Source organism: Adiantum capillus-veneris, chromosome 23 (assembly GCF_014529385.1).
Source record: "Adiantum capillus-veneris isolate H3 chromosome 23, ASM1452938v2, whole genome shotgun sequence".
Classification (NCBI taxonomy): Eukaryota; Viridiplantae; Streptophyta; class Polypodiopsida; order Polypodiales; family Pteridaceae; genus Adiantum; species Adiantum capillus-veneris.
Genome location: NC_140953.1, coordinates 41,845,440 through 41,862,172, shown reverse-complemented (window position 1 = coordinate 41,862,172; position 16,733 = coordinate 41,845,440). Strand labels below are relative to the sequence as shown.

Genomic DNA, 16,733 nt, shown 5'->3' with positions numbered 1-16,733 from the left:
GTACATCCCAATCAAGTCATAATAAGGTTGAATCGTCTTCGAATTGTGTTTTTTGTGGGTATTAGAGTCAAAGGACTCTAGTATTACTTGTATTCAAACACATAACACTAAAAATAGCATTATTTGGGTCTTTTTTAAGCCTCCCGTTCCGCCCATTCCGGTTCCGGATTCGTTTCCGTTCCCCCGTTCCGCAAGGAGGCCCGTCGCCGTTCCCGTTCCGCGTTTCGGGTAACTATGGCCGCAGTACCTCTCAGTACCCATCAATACCAATACCCAACATCAGTACCCATTAGCATCAGCATCTCAGCAGTTAGGATCATTGTATCAGCATTGTGCAAGAATAAAAAAAGTACTTGCTTTGGCAACAGAGCAAGGGGGCCCTTGAGAGTCTGGGACACTACATTGGGTGTCGTCTCTCTCTCTCTCTCTCTTGTCTCTCTCTCTTTCATTTAGTTCAGTTTAGTTCTTTCAAGTGAAGTAAAGTGTCCCTTCTGTTTGTGTGGGGTACTAGATCCGAGCGAAATCCAACACTTCCGCTGCACCTGACAACACTCTAATCCGGCCACAACTTGTATCTCAAAAGTGGAGCAGAGATAGAAAGTGCTGTTGGGAGCTCATCTGATGACACTCTGGTTCATCTGGAGAGCCGGATGCTTCTGCATCTTCGACGCTCGACCCGTCCCACGGGCGGAGACAGTACGTGACATTTGGCTGGAGCTGATCCAACACTTGACAGTTTGAGAGGGTTCAGGGCAGCTGGGACCGCATGCGGGAGCACAACAAGGCCTTCTTGCGTCTTTGGCATCCGGGGCCCTTCTTCACCATGGTTAATGGGGTGCCTAGATGGCATTACCGCCTACTAGTGTGGTTATTTCCTCATCCCATATCTCATTTAGTTGTCAATCATCTTGTGGACAACAACGGGCACAGGACACGTGGAGCCTAGGCCGCTCGCCGGCTCTGGGCCCGGGATGGCAGACCCATCGGCATCACGAAGGGCTCAAGACACACACTGAAGTCATAGTCTGCTCTCTCGATCTCTCTGTGTTATTTCCTGGGACTCGGGGATTGCAATGGGTTGCCAGGATTAGGCTTTGTGCACAATCATAATAATATGGGTGCTTTCTAATTGACATCACCCTCTGCTACTGAAGAGATGGCTCAAAGCAACAAAAGCTAGACATCCTTTTCAACCCCTCCTTACTCGGATGTTTTATCTGTGTGCTGTTGTGTCTGTCTCATTCTCATGCGAATCAATTTGCCTCTGTGTTTTAAGCAAGTTTGGAGAGCTTAGAGTTTTGAAGTAAGTCCACTAAAACTTACAATCGTAGCACTCTTGATTATGCTTGGGAAGCCAGCAGTGCAAACCTCATCAGATTTTCTGACTGATCTTGTAGGTGTGTGCAAAAGGCTCAGTATGATCTTGGTGAAGAAGCTGTTCACAGATTTGCCTTACCTCCTGAAGATGAAGCTGCGTTGCAGCTTGCAGAGTGGGTTGATGGAGCTGTGGCCAGAGCATCGGTATGTTTGTTTCTGAAGCAAAATGTTTCCTATTTCAAGCACCTTAGCTGCATGTTCCTAATGGCTTGAAAATTTACGAGGTTTAGAGTTGAAATTTGTTCAATTAACTGAATTGAAAAGGGCACCTGTCTTTGAAATGCAGGTAGATGATGCTGTTTCTCGAGTTGCAGAAGGAGCTTCAAGTCCAGAGGAAGCTCTGAAACTGGCTGCCTTACGTGCACCTCTTGCGCCACTGGCAAATGTAAGTTTAGGATCGGTGTAATGGTGATGACAAAAGCAAATAGGAGTTTTGTTTATTTTCATTGCTGTTTAATGCAGGTGCTTCTATGTATTGATGTTGCAGCTGCTTCTGCAAGAGCGGTTGATATGTCGAAACAACTTCTCCATAAGGTCTTGTATTATTCTCCTTTTGGAAAAAGAATGCACTTTGGGGGGAAGCTTCAAGGGACATGAACTGCAATTTCTGGGTGCACTCATTTTGTAGTGCGTGCAAACAGAGCTCATTCTAGCTGGTTGCATCTGCTACTGCATTACTTATCTTTGACCTTTGAAATGATTTTGCTCCACAGGCTCGCTCACTCTTATCAGATATCACTTCAGGAAATATGTATCGGCAAGGGTCAATTCAAGCTGAACAGATTCAGGAGGCATGCATTCTTTCCGTAGGCAAACGGGTCGTACAGTGCTTGCAGGAACTAGTAGAAAAGGTTTATAGCTTTGTTCTTACAGAAAACTTTTATCTGTCATCATCGTTTGCATTTGTAGAATATTTTTACCAAGGTGCACAGTTTTTCACAGATTTGCTCAGAAAAAAATCAGACTTTGCAAGCATTGTTGTCTGGTACGGACATGGTAAATGTTATCTCAGAGTCTGTTAAACATGGGCACAGATACCGTGCTTTGAATATTCTACAACAAACTATCGAAGATGCTCATAACGGAAAGCGCCAGTTCTTAAGTGGTAAGGTGGAACAGTCTCAACTTGTATTATTGTCAGTAAGGATGTGTCATCGGCCTCAATGGTTCATATTGATTGTCTCTGTCAGGTAAACTTCATAATCTCGTCAAGGCCCTTGCGGACGATGAAACCGAAGAAGAAAACCTTCTAAAATCACCAGCTCCCTACTCTGATAAAAAATCTAATTCTGTGCCTGATATTGGTTTTTTGTTGGGTTATGGTATGCGTGGGACAAATAAGCAAGCAACAGGGTCTACAACTGGTGCAGTAGGCGGAGATCTTGTTGGGGAGACAACATTTTTTCCTCTGAAGGGCACTGGAAAGAGATACTTGGGGCCGCTTGTTTCCAAGCCTTTGGCTTACCTTTCAGCTTTCATTCTTTATATTGCAACCATTGGAGATATCGTGGATGGAGTTGACACCACTCATGATTTTAATTTTTTACTTTGGTTTATGAGCGTTCAAATGATGTGAGATTTGAAACCATATATTATTTAGCTTTGATGAGGGGATTGTTGCTTTCTGGTACGGTTTTGTTTACAGATTGCTCTTTCTTCTCTTGCAGTTATTGACCCGATTAGTTTTTGAAAGGGGAAGTGCCAATGCAGCTGGTAAGGTTGCTGAAATAATGGGTGCAGATCTGGCTCAGGAGGTCATATCTGCTTGTGTCCCTCCAATCTATCCCCCAAAATCTTCAAGAGGATGGGCCTGTGTTCCACTACTGCCTTTCCGTGATACCAATTCTGATAATCAGCATGAGAAAGCTTCCAACAGCCTTGTGGAACATGATTCTGGACTTTATCCATTAAATTTAGATGTGGTGAAACATTTAAACACTCTTTCGCCTGTTAGGGCCATTTTGGCCTCTGTATTTGGTACGAGCAGGTTTCAAAAGACTACCCGAAACCTTGATGGGACCATTGGAGCTCCAATTGGAAATGGATCTATTAGCACAGACACAGATCGTTCATTTTATGAGTTTGCTTTGGATAAATCTGATAGGTACTGTGTTTCAAGGGCCTCTTAAGGAAAACTCAGTTCTTTAATCTTTTTCAGTTGTAATTTTAGCTTTGCTGTTGTTGTTGTTGTTATTTTGAGAGTGTGTGTGGAAAAGTGGGGCTTGTACCCTTTGCATTACATCACAATTCTGCCGTAGGCTCTATACATGAAATATGGGAAAAACCCTAAAAAATATACAATGACATCATGGGGATCAAACACCCATACAACCACAGGATACATCCATAAGAAGATACTATCAATCATCAAGAGTGGTGTGGAAACCATTGCTGGCATGAAGCCTACACAAATCTGCCAAAAGCTCTGTCCACCTCTGGTAGTGTAGATAAACCGTGTTGTCCAGTGCTAGATATCAATTTTGATCTCAAGTAACTGTTATAAAAACCACTTTATAGCAGCTTATCGAAACCATGGGACTAAGAAGCCCCTATGCTGTGCCTCAAAATTCTTTCGCATCCACTCTATCAAGTCCCTATGTGGTACACCAAGGTCTATAAATTTACTAGCCTCCACTAGCGTCTACCCCTGTAAAGTGTCCTAGACAGTAGTCTCTGTCTAGGGGAGCTCATGCAGGGTCTGCGTCCTGTGTGTGTACGTGCATGCGTGAGTTTTTTTTTTGGGGTGGGGGGGGGGGGGGGGGGGGGGTGTTGAAGAGAGTAGGTCCCAATGGTTGTCAAAGCAAGGACAATGAAAGTTTTGCCATCATTGAATTTGGATGTTCACCTATAGAAAGCTTTTTAATTGTACAATATAGTCGAACTTAACTTTTGTCCATCAGTGATTCATTGTTGGAGTTTCCAGTGTCTTCAGGAATGAAAAATCATGATAAGTAGATGAGTAGTGTCATACAAATAACAATACTCAGATTTTTTTTGGCCTCTATGGAGTGAAGCTTTAGGTCTGAGATGTAGACTGGACGGTACATGATTGGTTTAAAAGAGGATTGTTAAGAGAATCATGCGCATGTGCAGAGATGATGCATGCAAACTCCTACATAGTGCACAGACCCCCAGACAAGGAGAGAAGTTACGTTGTGCCCAAAGACTTGAAGCCATTCACTATAGATCTCTCACGCAACAATGAAAATTCAAGCTAAGTAACTACTACTCTGGAAGGTCAGAATGGCCCATAAGAGCATAACAAGGCTTAACTAATGGCATCTCCAGTCTTGAAATGCCAGAAAAAGTGAATCACATTCCTAAATAAATCCCTAGCTATAGTGAAAAGAAGAAGTTCACGAAATCTACAGCTGTAGGCTCCGTAATGGGTTACTCTGATGATGACAGGAGATGATCTGGGATATGGTGGGAAAGCTGTAAGCCAGGTCGTCGTCGAGGACAGCATGGCCACCATTTCAGACCTCAAGAACACCCAGTGGAGGTAAATGTGTCCGAAGATATAGTGGCTGAGACCTTGGAATCGCCAAGGGAGTGTCAGACCATGCGGCAGGGCAACCTGGCCACTACAAATATTTTTTAAAGCAGTTGGCATCCTTCACCGATTTGGAGCAGGACGAGGTGGCTGATGCCCTAAGGATATATCACAATACTTCTATTTCACCAGAGAGAAGCCCGCGAAATACACATGCCCCAAACCCACAGTGGCATCCACACTCATTCTAGCTAACAGGGCGAAAGGTAAATTGCCAGTAGATCACACACGATACGTGCAAACCGTCTACCATCACCTATCTCGGAGCTTTAGAAGTTGTTACCCGATCCGTCTCGCTTTGCAGATGTCAATAGCCTTGTCCAATGTTACACTTGTAGGGAGGCATCAGTGATAGTGTAGGTTTGGATGAGGAAGTAGAGGCTGCTGGAGCTGCTGTACTGACACTGAAATGTATAGCTGGCAAGCTGGAACATATTTTTGCAAACTGAATTGAAGGGGAATGTTTGAAGTCTTTCTGTTCATGGTGTGACTCATTTCTCGGAAAGTATTGCATTTGCACAGTACATCTCACATTAATTTCACTTGGATGACAAGTATTGTAGCTTGTAAGTTTGCTGTCTTTTCTTTCATTTGTTGATATGTTGTTTACTAAAATTTTCTCTTCCCAGGTTTTCAACTCTGAATAGATGGATTCAAACACAAGCTAACCTTCATCAACTGTCCGAAATTCCCCTTTCGAATAAAAAAGGAGGTACAGATGGACAGCAAGATGTTGAGGGTAACAGAGCCTCACTGAAGCGGCCTCATGAACATGAGAGCGACACAGAGTCTGAGGAAGATGATGAAAAACGTGGCAGTAAGAACTCCAATCACCCGGTGCACATTGGGCTTGAGAAGACTCCAAAGGGCGGAGGGATGCATGATTCTCCTCATCTAATGAGGAAGAACTCCAAGGCTGAAAGCTTGGAGATGAGAAATTCCACATCATTGATGTTTGAATGGGAGAATGAAAGCATATATGAAGAAACAGTTAACAGGTTAGTGTTTTTTTGGAACTGCATAATGTTTGTGATGAAGTTAAGATTGTCTTTTTATTTGCTGATTTACACCAAGTTGCAAATTGTATTAATATACATTATTCAAATGCATGTTGACAAGCTGATGATGATGAAATGAAGTGGACTGCATATGCTTGAAAAAGAAGCCATTTTCACCGTTGATGTTAGGGTTTCTCACACAGCCCACACACTCTCTCTCTGTGACGCACAACGCAAAGCAGCCAACGGGCTCGCGTGCATGAAGGGGCAACGCAAGGGATTTTCAGCACGCAAAGCAAGCAAGCTCTCTCTCTCTCTCTCTCTCTCTCTCTCTCTCTCTCTCTCTCTCTCTCTCTCTGCGCGCGCCACTGCTGCTGCCCCCTGTGCGCGCCACTGCTGCTGCTGTTTCACCCCCTGCGCGCGCCACTGCTGCTGCTGCTGCTGCTGAACCCGTTGTAGCTGACCTGTTGCGACTGCACGCTGCCAAGGCTGTAGCACTTGCCGCTGCCTCACTGTGGCAGCATTACCAAGTGCACCAGGCCCGCTGCCCCCAATCTCTCACACACGGATACATACCCACACACACACTACACACATACACGCATACACACAAGTACTCCCTCTCTTCCCCTTCTCCCCTCTTCTTCACAATATGAAGAGAGGGTAGTTACGAAGACAGCCATGTCTTCCCCCATCATCAAGACGCCGGCATCGACAATGAAGACAACGTTCATGCTCACGAACAAGAGGCTTGCACAATTGGAGAAGGACATGAAAGAATGGCGGATGGAGAAATGAAATGAAATGTTATATTAACGTCTTCAAAAGGCCAAAATGACCTATGAGACCAATCAGTTACAAAATAGTGAATCTAATACCATGTCTGGGTACAAAAGAACTAGAAGTGGAACAAAATACTACTACTACTACTACAATCTAAAACTACGTGGGTGTAGCAGCTGATACAATAGGTACCGGTAAACTGGATGTAACAGTGTGAGAAACAAAGATGGAAGAAATGGTGAGGATCCATCCTCATCTGCACTCTGGATGTCGAGAGAGTATGGCTCGAATCTTCTGTTGTAGTCTCCGTCGATGCTGTGTAGCTCCTCTCCTCAGTCGCGGTCGTCTGTATCTCTGTAGCTCCAATGCTCGGTCGATGAGAGTGCCAGTAGTGGTCGAATGAGTGTGGGACGAGCTCTGCAGTGGTGGCTGCTCCTCTGGCTGTCCCATATCTAGTGAAAAGAAATCTGTAATGTGTCTCTGGGACTGCCTCTCTCTAGCTCTCCCCAGTAAAGTGTCTCTATACCTGTGTAACTCAAGTAGATATAGTCCAAGACATCTCTGATCCTCATAACTCATGACCCTAGATAGAGGACCAAAACCCTCTCTGAATAAGCAGTGGAAACGCCCCCGTATCTCATAGAACACTGTGCAATGACATATGTAGTGCAACTCTGTCTCTGGCTCTCTCTGGCATAATCGGCATATCCTGCTGTCTGCTGGTATCCCTCTGAATCTACCGGTCTCAATCTCGAGCTGATGTGAGGATGTGCGTATCTGACCAATGGCACAACGCAAACCATGAGACATATGTGTGTCCATGTAGCTGGGTCGAATCACAAACCCATCTCCTGTGAGGTGGAGAAGATGCTCTCTATAGAAAGCCATCTTTGTGCTCAACTCCTGAGGCGGCTCTATCCATGTCCTCCTAGTGTCGAGCTGGATCAGGTCCTGACGAATGAGTCTAGTGATCTCCACCCGTGTAAGAGACAGCGAGGGTGCCTGAAGAGAATACTGGAAAGGGGGCAACCTGTCCATGGTGAAGCCATGCGTCTGAAACCATGAAGTCATCTGTGCATACCAGCATGAAGTGTCCCCCTGTAGAGCTAACTGTCTGGAAGACTCAAGGGCCAATCTAGCATATCTGTCTCTAGTAGTATCCCATAGGCTGTGCACAAAGGACACTGATCTGGTAAGCGCCTCAATCTCCATGGGGGGGGCAGCTAGCTCTGCTCGAATGATCGCGTGAGGTACGGAGGCCTTGGCTCTAATCAATCGGGAGATCATAGATACCAAGGGCCTCTCCATACCTCATCAAGCTATGGAACGAAGAGAAGGAGGACATGAGAGCGGAAATCCAAAATCTCAAAGAGGAGAAGGAGAGAAGGGAACGGGAGAACGGGAAGGAGAGGGAGAGATGGAGGAAAGAGCAAGAAGAGATGAAGGCACAAATCGATCTCCTTCATGCTTCCATCACATCCCTCACCCCCGAAGAAGGAGAGATTAAAGAGGACGCTAAGGAAGCCCTCAAGGAGGAGATCACCAAAGCCCTCACCGCAAGCATTGAGGACAAATTAGAGGCCACCAAAGAAGGATGGGTCGAAGTGGTCAAAAAGAACATCAAGAAGGTTGCAAGAGAGGAAGCCCAAAAAGATGAGGTACTCATCGTACACACAACCATCGAGGAGGAGAAGATGCGACAAGCTCGCCGTCTCAATGTGCGAGTGACCGGCATCAAAGAAGAAGAAGGGTCTACACCCGAGAGCGATGGGAAAGCTTTATGCAAGGAAGTGGGATACAAGGAAGAAGAGATCCCTTTCTCCAAAGTTTGGAGAGCCGGCAAAGATCCAAAGAAGAGAGCTCTCATCCTCCAATTCGCCTCCGAGGAGTCTCGAACTTCTTTCCTCCGAAAGAGGGTCATCTTGAGAGGGCTAGAAGGCCCCCCGATTTATCTTGATGATGACCTCACAAAGATGCAACAAGATCACCGTCGCGCGTGCATGCCTAGAGTCCACCAAGCCCGCAAAGAAGGGAAGAAGGCAGTATATCGAGATGGTAGGGTTATCATTGATGGCAAGACCATCGCATAGGGACTCGCGGCCTGTGGGACACACGAGGAGATTCATGTCACGGTTTGGAATTGCAATGGAGACCTATGGACACACCCAGAGAGACTTGAGGAGGTGATGAGAGGTCGAGACATCATTCTACTTACAGAGACACACGAGAGCCCAGAGAGAGGGCTACCACGGATACATGGATTCCAGTGGGAGTCTCTACATCGGGGGTGTATGCGCCAGCACACCACTCGTGGCTCAGGAGGAGTGGCCATACTCTTTAGATAGGGGCTTCACAGTAGACTACAGATTGTTGCCCGGGACCCACAGGCCCGCTACATGTGGATTCGCCTCGAGCTCTCACGAGACAGGATCGTCTACATTGCCCTTTGCTACTTTGCTCCCACAGGCTCCAGATTCGCCCCTATTGAGCAGGAGTCACCGTACGCATGCCTCACGGAGGAGATTATGGAGTACTCCACACTGGGTGAAGTCTTCCTTATGGGAGACTTCAATGCTCGTACGCGCAGTGAGCAGTGTGAGGCATATGACCACGAGGACCCAGAGGCACTACACACTCTAGATGAGGAGGCTACTATGAGAGATACAGCAGACAGAGCTCCAGTCACAGCCTACGGACGACATCTACTTCGACTTGGCTCCCAGCACCGTCTCGTTATTTATAACGGGATGGTCCAGTGGCCCACCTCAGGGGGCCTGACTTGTATGCCACATGGAGTTGCAGAGGGAGGGGGGAGTACAGTCGACTATATTCTGGGACCCAGGGAGGCTACACACCTTATCACATCCTTCACCATTCCACCCATACCCATCGGAGCCGACCACACATACCTCTCTTTCTCCATCACCGGAGATACCATCCCACACAGCTCCACAGCACACACTCCACACACCACCATCCATTTCACACATGAGCTAGCCTCTCTTTACTCGGCGAGGTCGAGCATGGCCTATGCCTCCTCCACCCATCCACACCACTCTCAGTTCTCACATCACATATCTCTTCCGTTCTCCACACTTCAGCTATTAGCTCCTTTCCACACACCACTCACACAGGACGCACTCCCCCCGCGGGACTATGCCTCAGAACCGCTGGTATGATGATGAGTGCAGCAGAGAGCTATACCGACGCCTCCGCGCACAGCGAGCCTTAGGAGAGATCACAGAGAGAGAGGCCAGACGGCATATGAAGACGCTGACACGCCAAAAGCGGCGAGCATTCGAAGAGGCACAGGAGCTTGAGCTATACCGCCTATTCATGAGCATGGATAGCGCGACAGCATGGCGCACCCTGCGCGAGCCACGTCCGACTACAGCTATTGAGGATCCACAGATATGGCATGATTATGCAGAGCGACTTTACGAGGTGCCAGGACAGCCTCCTATCCCACAGCCACACGAGCCACGCCCCACGTGCTCCTCCTTCTTTACAGCACAGATGGTAGAGAGGGCCATACGCCGCATGCAGCACAGACGATCAGTTGACCATACTGGATTACAGAGTGAGCACATCATTTATGCGGCCTCCACTATAGCCCCGTTGATTGCACATGTCTTCAACCGGGCTATAGGGGAGGGCTTCCCAGAGGAGTGGACACAGCACACCATAGTGCCTATCCACAAATCTGGCGACACCCTGGATCCAGGGAACTACAGGACTATCATGATTGGCCACACGATGGCCAAGCTATATGGAGCAGTACTTGAGGCACAGCTCAGCTGCTACGCAGAGATCGAGGGTTTACGAGCTCCAGGCCAGGCAGGTTTCAGACGAGCTTTCTCCACCACTGATCACATCTTCGTTCTGCGCTGCCTCATTGATGGGGCAAAGGCGCGGAAGAAGAGGCTTTACTGCTGCTTTGTGGATTTCCGCAAGGCCTTTGACACAGTCCCACGCGAGAGACTCTTCCAGCGCCTTCACAGCATTGGGGTACCAACAGAGATGATTTGGGCCATATATGCTCTCTACGAGAAGGTGACGGGTCGAGTTCGTTGCCTAGGCGGTTTTTCAGAGACCATTGCTAGCACCATTGGTGTTAAGCAAGGATGCCCACTCTCCCCGACACTCTTTGGGCTCTACATCGACGAGATCTCCGACTACATACTGCGAGCAGGGGGAGAGGGGAGCGACTTGGCAGGTACTCCGGTCCACATCATGTTATATGCTGATGATATTGTGTTGATTTCAGAGTCACCCGAGGGCTTGCAACGCCATCTTGAGGCCTTGGACGAATTCAGCACACACAGGGGGTTGACTGTGAACCTTGGCAAAACCAAGGTTATGATCTTTCACACATCCAGTGCAGTGAGAAGCGCTGCCACCTTCACAGCAGCAGGAGGAAAGGTTGATGTAGTCACCTCCTATGTCTACCTTGGCATCACATTCACCAGCCTACCAGGACCCTTCGCTATGAGGCAGGCTACTGCTGACAGGCTCACCCGAGGATATGCAGCTTTGGCCATGCTAGAGCGGAGATGCCACCAGGCACACTTTCAGGAACCCCGCACGAAGGGGTGGCTTTTCGACACCTTAGTCACCCCAGCCTTGATGTACTCGGCGGCAGTATGGGCACCAGGATTGACAGTTGACCAGTGGACACAGCTTGAGAGGCCACAGGTATGTATGATCTCACGCTTGCTCCGCAGCAAGAAGACAGTGCCACATGACATTATTAGAGCCGAGCTCGCCACACCACCCATGGTGGTAGAGGCACTATTCCAGACAGTCTGCTTCATCCAGAGGATGAGAGAGCTACCTCCTGACAGACTTACTCGTAGAGCATTTGAGGCAGCTATACAGCTATCAGAGAGTGGGCATGAGAGAGCATGGTACTCACAGGTCAGAGCATGGTTTGAGGGACACGGTCTTGACATGGAGAGCCTACCACCATTCCAGTACGACCCCCACTCACCATATGTTCACCTCTCTCGCAGTGAGAGGAACTTGGTACTGAGACAGGATCTGTGGCAGCTATACACTAGGAGAGTCTGGGAGTCACCTGGCTTGGGGACGAGGATGTCAGATTACAGAGACCAGTTTCTCACCATATTGTACGGGGGGTTCATACAGAGACCACGCTACATGGACACATATATGCCACATAGCTCACGGGTGGCGATTGGTCAGCTGAGAGTGGCTTCACACAGGTTAGAGATTGAGATCGGGAGACATACTGGTGTTCCCAGGGAGGAGCGCGTCTGCAGAGCCTGCACAGAGGAGGTGGAGAGTGAGGAGCACTTTGTATGTAGATGCAGAGCATACACTGAGATCAGAGGCAGGTATGAGGCCCTATTCAGAGGACAGCCCACTCTCCGAGAGATCATGGACTCTTGAGATCAGAAACAGCTCGGACGGTTCTTACTAGAGATACAGAGCCATCGGGGGACACTACTACAGCCACACACAGCTACACAGACAGAGGGGAGACAGTCGCAGCTCACAGACTTCTTTCAGAGGATTACCGCCCCTCCCCCACCAGACACTCAGAGGGGAGTGACACTCCCACAGGCGGAGGTGAGCCGAGCTAGACGACAACCACGAGTCACAGGCTACAGGGGCGCGAGCTCCCACCACCGACAGATCGAGGAGATCCGAGCCCGGGAGCGCCGTGCCACTGAGGAGCGAGTGGCCCGGATGAGGGCCCACCCGACAGCTTTCATCCGGGCAGCCTTGGCACCAGACCCGCCCATGTACCACATCTTACATCCCCCCATTAGTACAGGATGGAGCTAGATAGCTTGATGCATTCTCATGATTGTACTACCTTGAGCATATAGACATGCAGATACCCCTAGAAATAGAGCTCCATCCCTCCTCAGATACCCCACTACCTACACTCAGTTCAGTTTTGTATCAGTTTTTGTTTCATTTGTCTTTCCGATAGACGGATGACATACACACCATGTACATTTGATTTGTCTCATAGGCCGATTTCGGCCTGACATAGACGTTAAAAATCTTTCTTTCTTTCTTTCTTTCTCTCTCTCTCTCTCTTTCGCATGGTTTGCATTGTGCCATTGGCCAGATACGCACGTCCTCACATCAGCTCGAGATTGAGACTGGCAGATTCAGAGGGACACCAGCAGATAATAGAATGTGCCGCTTATGCCATCTAGAGCTAGAGACAGAAGTACATTAAATATGTCATTGCACAGTGTACTATGAGATACGAGGTCGTTTTCACTATCTATTCAAAGAAGGTTTTGGGCCTCTATCTAGGGTCATGAGTTATGAGGATCAAAGATGTCTTGGGATTTATCTACTTGAGTTACACAAGCATAGAGAAACCTTACTGAGGAGAGTTGAAGAGAGACATCCCCAGAGAGGGATCACAGATTTCTTTACACTAGATACTGTACACCGAGAAGAACAGACAGAGGAGCAACCAGCGACGGTGGAGAGGTCTACCCGCACTACTGGCATTCTCATAGACCGAGCATTGGAGCTAGGGAGATCTAGACGACCCCGAGGGAGGAGAGGAGCTACACAATTTCGAAGGAGGCTATGGCAAAGGATTCAAGCCATACTCTTTCGTCGTCCAGAGTGCAGATGAAGATGGATCTCTACTCCCCTCCCATATTGTCTTCACATTGTACTGCTTAGTTTAGGATCCCGCAGTATTTATATTTTGTTATCCTAGTTTAATTTATTTTGTTAATCTGACTTTGTATCAGATACACCGCATTGTAACTTTCTGGTCTCATAGGTCATTTTGGCCTTTTGAAGACGTTAATATAACATTTCATTTCATTTTCATTTATCTCTCTCTCTCTCTCTCTCTCTCTCTCTATGGAGGCTGCATCAGAGGATTCGGATCACTTTGGCTTGACATGCACGACGCCTGGTCATACTACTGACCATGGAGGAGATTGATGAGATCCGCCAGCGACCGATGCTTGATCTCCTGTGATCTAGCTATCCCAGCTAGCTGTTTAGCTGCTTAGTTCACACCTAGCAGTTTAGGATTGTACAGTATTTTATTTTATTTTGTCATTTTGTCATCTTGTTACTCTGACTTTGTATCAGATCCACCACATTGTAACTTTCTGGTCTCATAGGTCACTTTGGTCTTTTGAAGACGTTAATATAACATTTCATTTCTCTCTTTTCAGAATCTTTTCACCTGCAGAATTTCAGCCCTGCAAGAACCAACAAACTCAGACCTGCAGAAATCAGAATCAGCACAAGGAAATGGGGAGACTTCAAAAGAGAGAGCTTTAATCATCCGTTTCCCATCCATGGTGGGAAAGAAGGGCTTCTTGAGGAGGCGTCCTACACTAAAGAAAACGGGCATATTCTTTGGAGATGACCTCACTCTCACACAGCTTGCGCATATGAGAGAGGTAATGCTAGAGATTCAAGCGGCAAGGGAGAAGGGAAAGACGGCCTTCTACAGATATGGTCGGGTGCTGATTGTAGAGCGGCGCTCCACATGACGGTGCGAGACCTATGGGACCACACTCAAAGTTGCCACCTGGAATTGTAATGGATCTATGCGCCTTGATGTGGGTGCTTTTGAGGATGGTTTTACAGGAAGAGGCGTCGTCTACTACTCTGAAACACATCAGGCCCCTGGGCAATCTATCCCTCACATTAGTGGATATAGATGGGAGAGCCTGTAGACAGGAGACACGATCAGAGCACAGAGGGTGGGGCTGTAGCGCGGATAATATGTCGTGCTCTCTACAGTGTGGGTGCCCCTCAGTGCAATGTGCGAGACAATCTCACTCAAACAAATGGAAACTCTCTCAAACAGAATGAAACACTGAAACAATGGATAACAACAGAGACACAACAGTGGACCAGGACATGAGGACTCGACTAGCTCAAAGAACCGTGTACAGACTCTGGCGTGGCAGCACTCACAGCTCCCGCCTAGGACTCACAGGTACAATGGGGTTGTCCAGGCTCAGATGTGCAGGGATGGTGCTAATGTGCTCTGTGTAAGACTCTCTCTAGACGACTACGTACAAGATAAGATAATGATAATGACCCAACGGCTACTACTCATAGATACAATCATAAAGAGCCACCAACGGCCCATAAATGTCAGCCAGCTAAGTGTGACCTGGCCACATGTCCACTAGGCCACCCTCCGTATCTCTGCCACGTGTCACTGTCCAAGTGTCCGTTCAGTGTGAACAGACCAGACCAACTGTACTAACTGTAAGTGTGTCTTGTGAAAGTGAGACTGTAGCTTGCTACAGGTTGCCCGCCACAAGACTGGTCACCGTCTCGGTGAGCCAAAACTGAATGAAACTGTAAAAGTAACTATATGTACAATGAAAGGTGGGGTAAGAGCACAGTCCTGTCACCCAAGGAAAAGTGTCATCGCCACTGCTGCTCCAGAAGTATCCGGATCGGGAGGAGCTATCAGATCGATTGTGTAACTATGCTGTTGATGTACTGTGCTCTGCATAACCTGGTTTCCTGTGGTTGTGGCAGCCATCTGCTGCAGAGCGGATGGGAGCACCTGCCCTGAAGTGAACTCCGGACGCCTAGTAACGCAACCATGGCGGTGTGCGCGAGCAACACCGTCACAGCAAGGAACACTCTGGCTCTGCATGTGTGGCATCTGGACCTGAGACCCTTGCTGAGTGAAGTACTGGAATTGGGGCTGTTGGTAGTGTCCCATGAATTGCTGAGAGGGACCTGCTGGTGCTGCAAAGCCTGCTGGATTCTGGACCTGTATCCCTGGCCGAGTCCATCCATATCGCACAGGTGCCTGGGTAGGCCTGTTATCATACATAAGCATTTCTTGAAATCCCTGCACCCTTGCTTTTAGGTCATCAATAATCCTCGACTTTATCTTCAATGCCTGCTGTAGTGCAAAAATCGTTGCATCTCGACCTACGATGGCACTCTCGGCAACTCGCAGAGATCCCTCCATAGCTGCGTATGTGGTGGAGTGATGCTGGTGGGTTGCAGCTAGCTGCTCCGCGCCTAGCTCGATGGTGGCAATAGCAGCTCTGGAGTCCTGAAGTAACTTCTCTGAAAGCTGAAACAGAGAAGTGGAGTCGGTCCTACCTGAAGATCCCTTAGATGGATGTGATGCTGGAGGGCGGACATGTGGCACTGCCGGCGAGCTAGAAGTAGGTGCAGTTGGTGTAGTAGGTGCCTGGGAGATTGTTGTTGTAGGTGGAGCGAATGATATGTTGACCGGTGTATGAGTGAAGATAGGAGAAGGAAGAGGATCCTGTATGGGTGAAGTGACTATCGTGTCCTGAGGAGCGGCAGTAGACACTTTCGGCACAGCAGAACCAGGTGTAGAAGTAGACGTATGACGCTGAAGATGTACCCTATTCTACTGGCTCTCAGAAACTGGCAAGGAGAGTAGAGACTTCACTGTATCCTTCACCACTTTCGCCTTTATCTTCTTTTTCTTGGTGACTGTGGGGTCAACCTCCATGCTCACGGTTTTCCTTTTCCCTTTCGAGGTTCCCTGTTCCTCATCCACTTCATTTATGTTAATAGGTATGTTTATGATCCATGCCAAGAGAGGTGCCGCAAAACATCTAAAACTTAACTGCACAGACTGCACTTGGGCCTGAAATCTTTTAGCCCTAGACTGCAAAGAGCTGAAGAGAATTTGGTGGAATCCACATGGGATAGTGTGGATTAAACAGTATAGCCCGTCGCAGTGGGAGAATGTAGAGAGAATATCTGGTTTACCTTGTCTTCTTTGGCATCCCGAGCCAGAAAGTAATACCTGAAGATTGCGAGAAGCCGTCTGTTTCGCTCATAATTTGGGTGATCCGAGCTCAATAGCTCTTGACATGCTTGAATTGTCGCATCCTTGGATAACAAAGAGAAAGTGCGAGTAGTAGACTTCACAGCTGGAAAGTTGGTCATACCCATGGCATGGCCAAGCCTTGTAGCTGTTAGCTTGTGGCCCGGACCTTTGGAAAGTTTTTCAACAGTTGATGTATCAGTTCTGCTGGAAC

At 47.9% G+C, this 16,733-nt stretch overlaps 2 protein-coding genes across 3 annotated transcripts in view; both read left to right on the top strand.

Annotated features, from left to right (window-relative positions):
- LOC147427699 (uncharacterized) overlaps positions 1 to 2,953 on the top strand; it is a 78,645-nt gene extending 75,692 nt beyond the window's left edge. Inside the window, exons 9-14 of one of the 2 annotated variants that reach the window (XM_086497671.1) lie at positions 1,398 to 1,521; positions 1,664 to 1,762; positions 1,840 to 1,911; positions 2,091 to 2,228; positions 2,320 to 2,482; positions 2,568 to 2,953. In XM_086497671.1, the coding sequence (XP_086353797.1) occupies positions 1,398 to 1,521; positions 1,664 to 1,762; positions 1,840 to 1,911; positions 2,091 to 2,228; positions 2,320 to 2,482; positions 2,568 to 2,953 (982 nt within the window). Of the gene's footprint in view, positions 1 to 1,397; positions 1,522 to 1,663; positions 1,763 to 1,839; positions 1,912 to 2,090; positions 2,229 to 2,319; positions 2,483 to 2,567 lie in introns of those variants that run through there. The other variant, XM_086497672.1, reaches the window with a different exon arrangement.
- LOC147427696 (zinc finger FYVE domain protein) overlaps positions 2,879 to 16,733 on the top strand; it is a 166,352-nt gene continuing 152,497 nt past the window's right edge. The window contains exons 1-3 of the mRNA XM_086497670.1: positions 2,879 to 2,949; positions 3,045 to 3,481; positions 5,560 to 5,928. Coding sequence (XP_086353796.1) covers positions 3,108 to 3,481; positions 5,560 to 5,928 — 743 coding nt within the window. The 5' untranslated portion in view covers positions 2,879 to 2,949; positions 3,045 to 3,107. The remainder of the gene's footprint in view (positions 2,950 to 3,044; positions 3,482 to 5,559; positions 5,929 to 16,733) is intronic.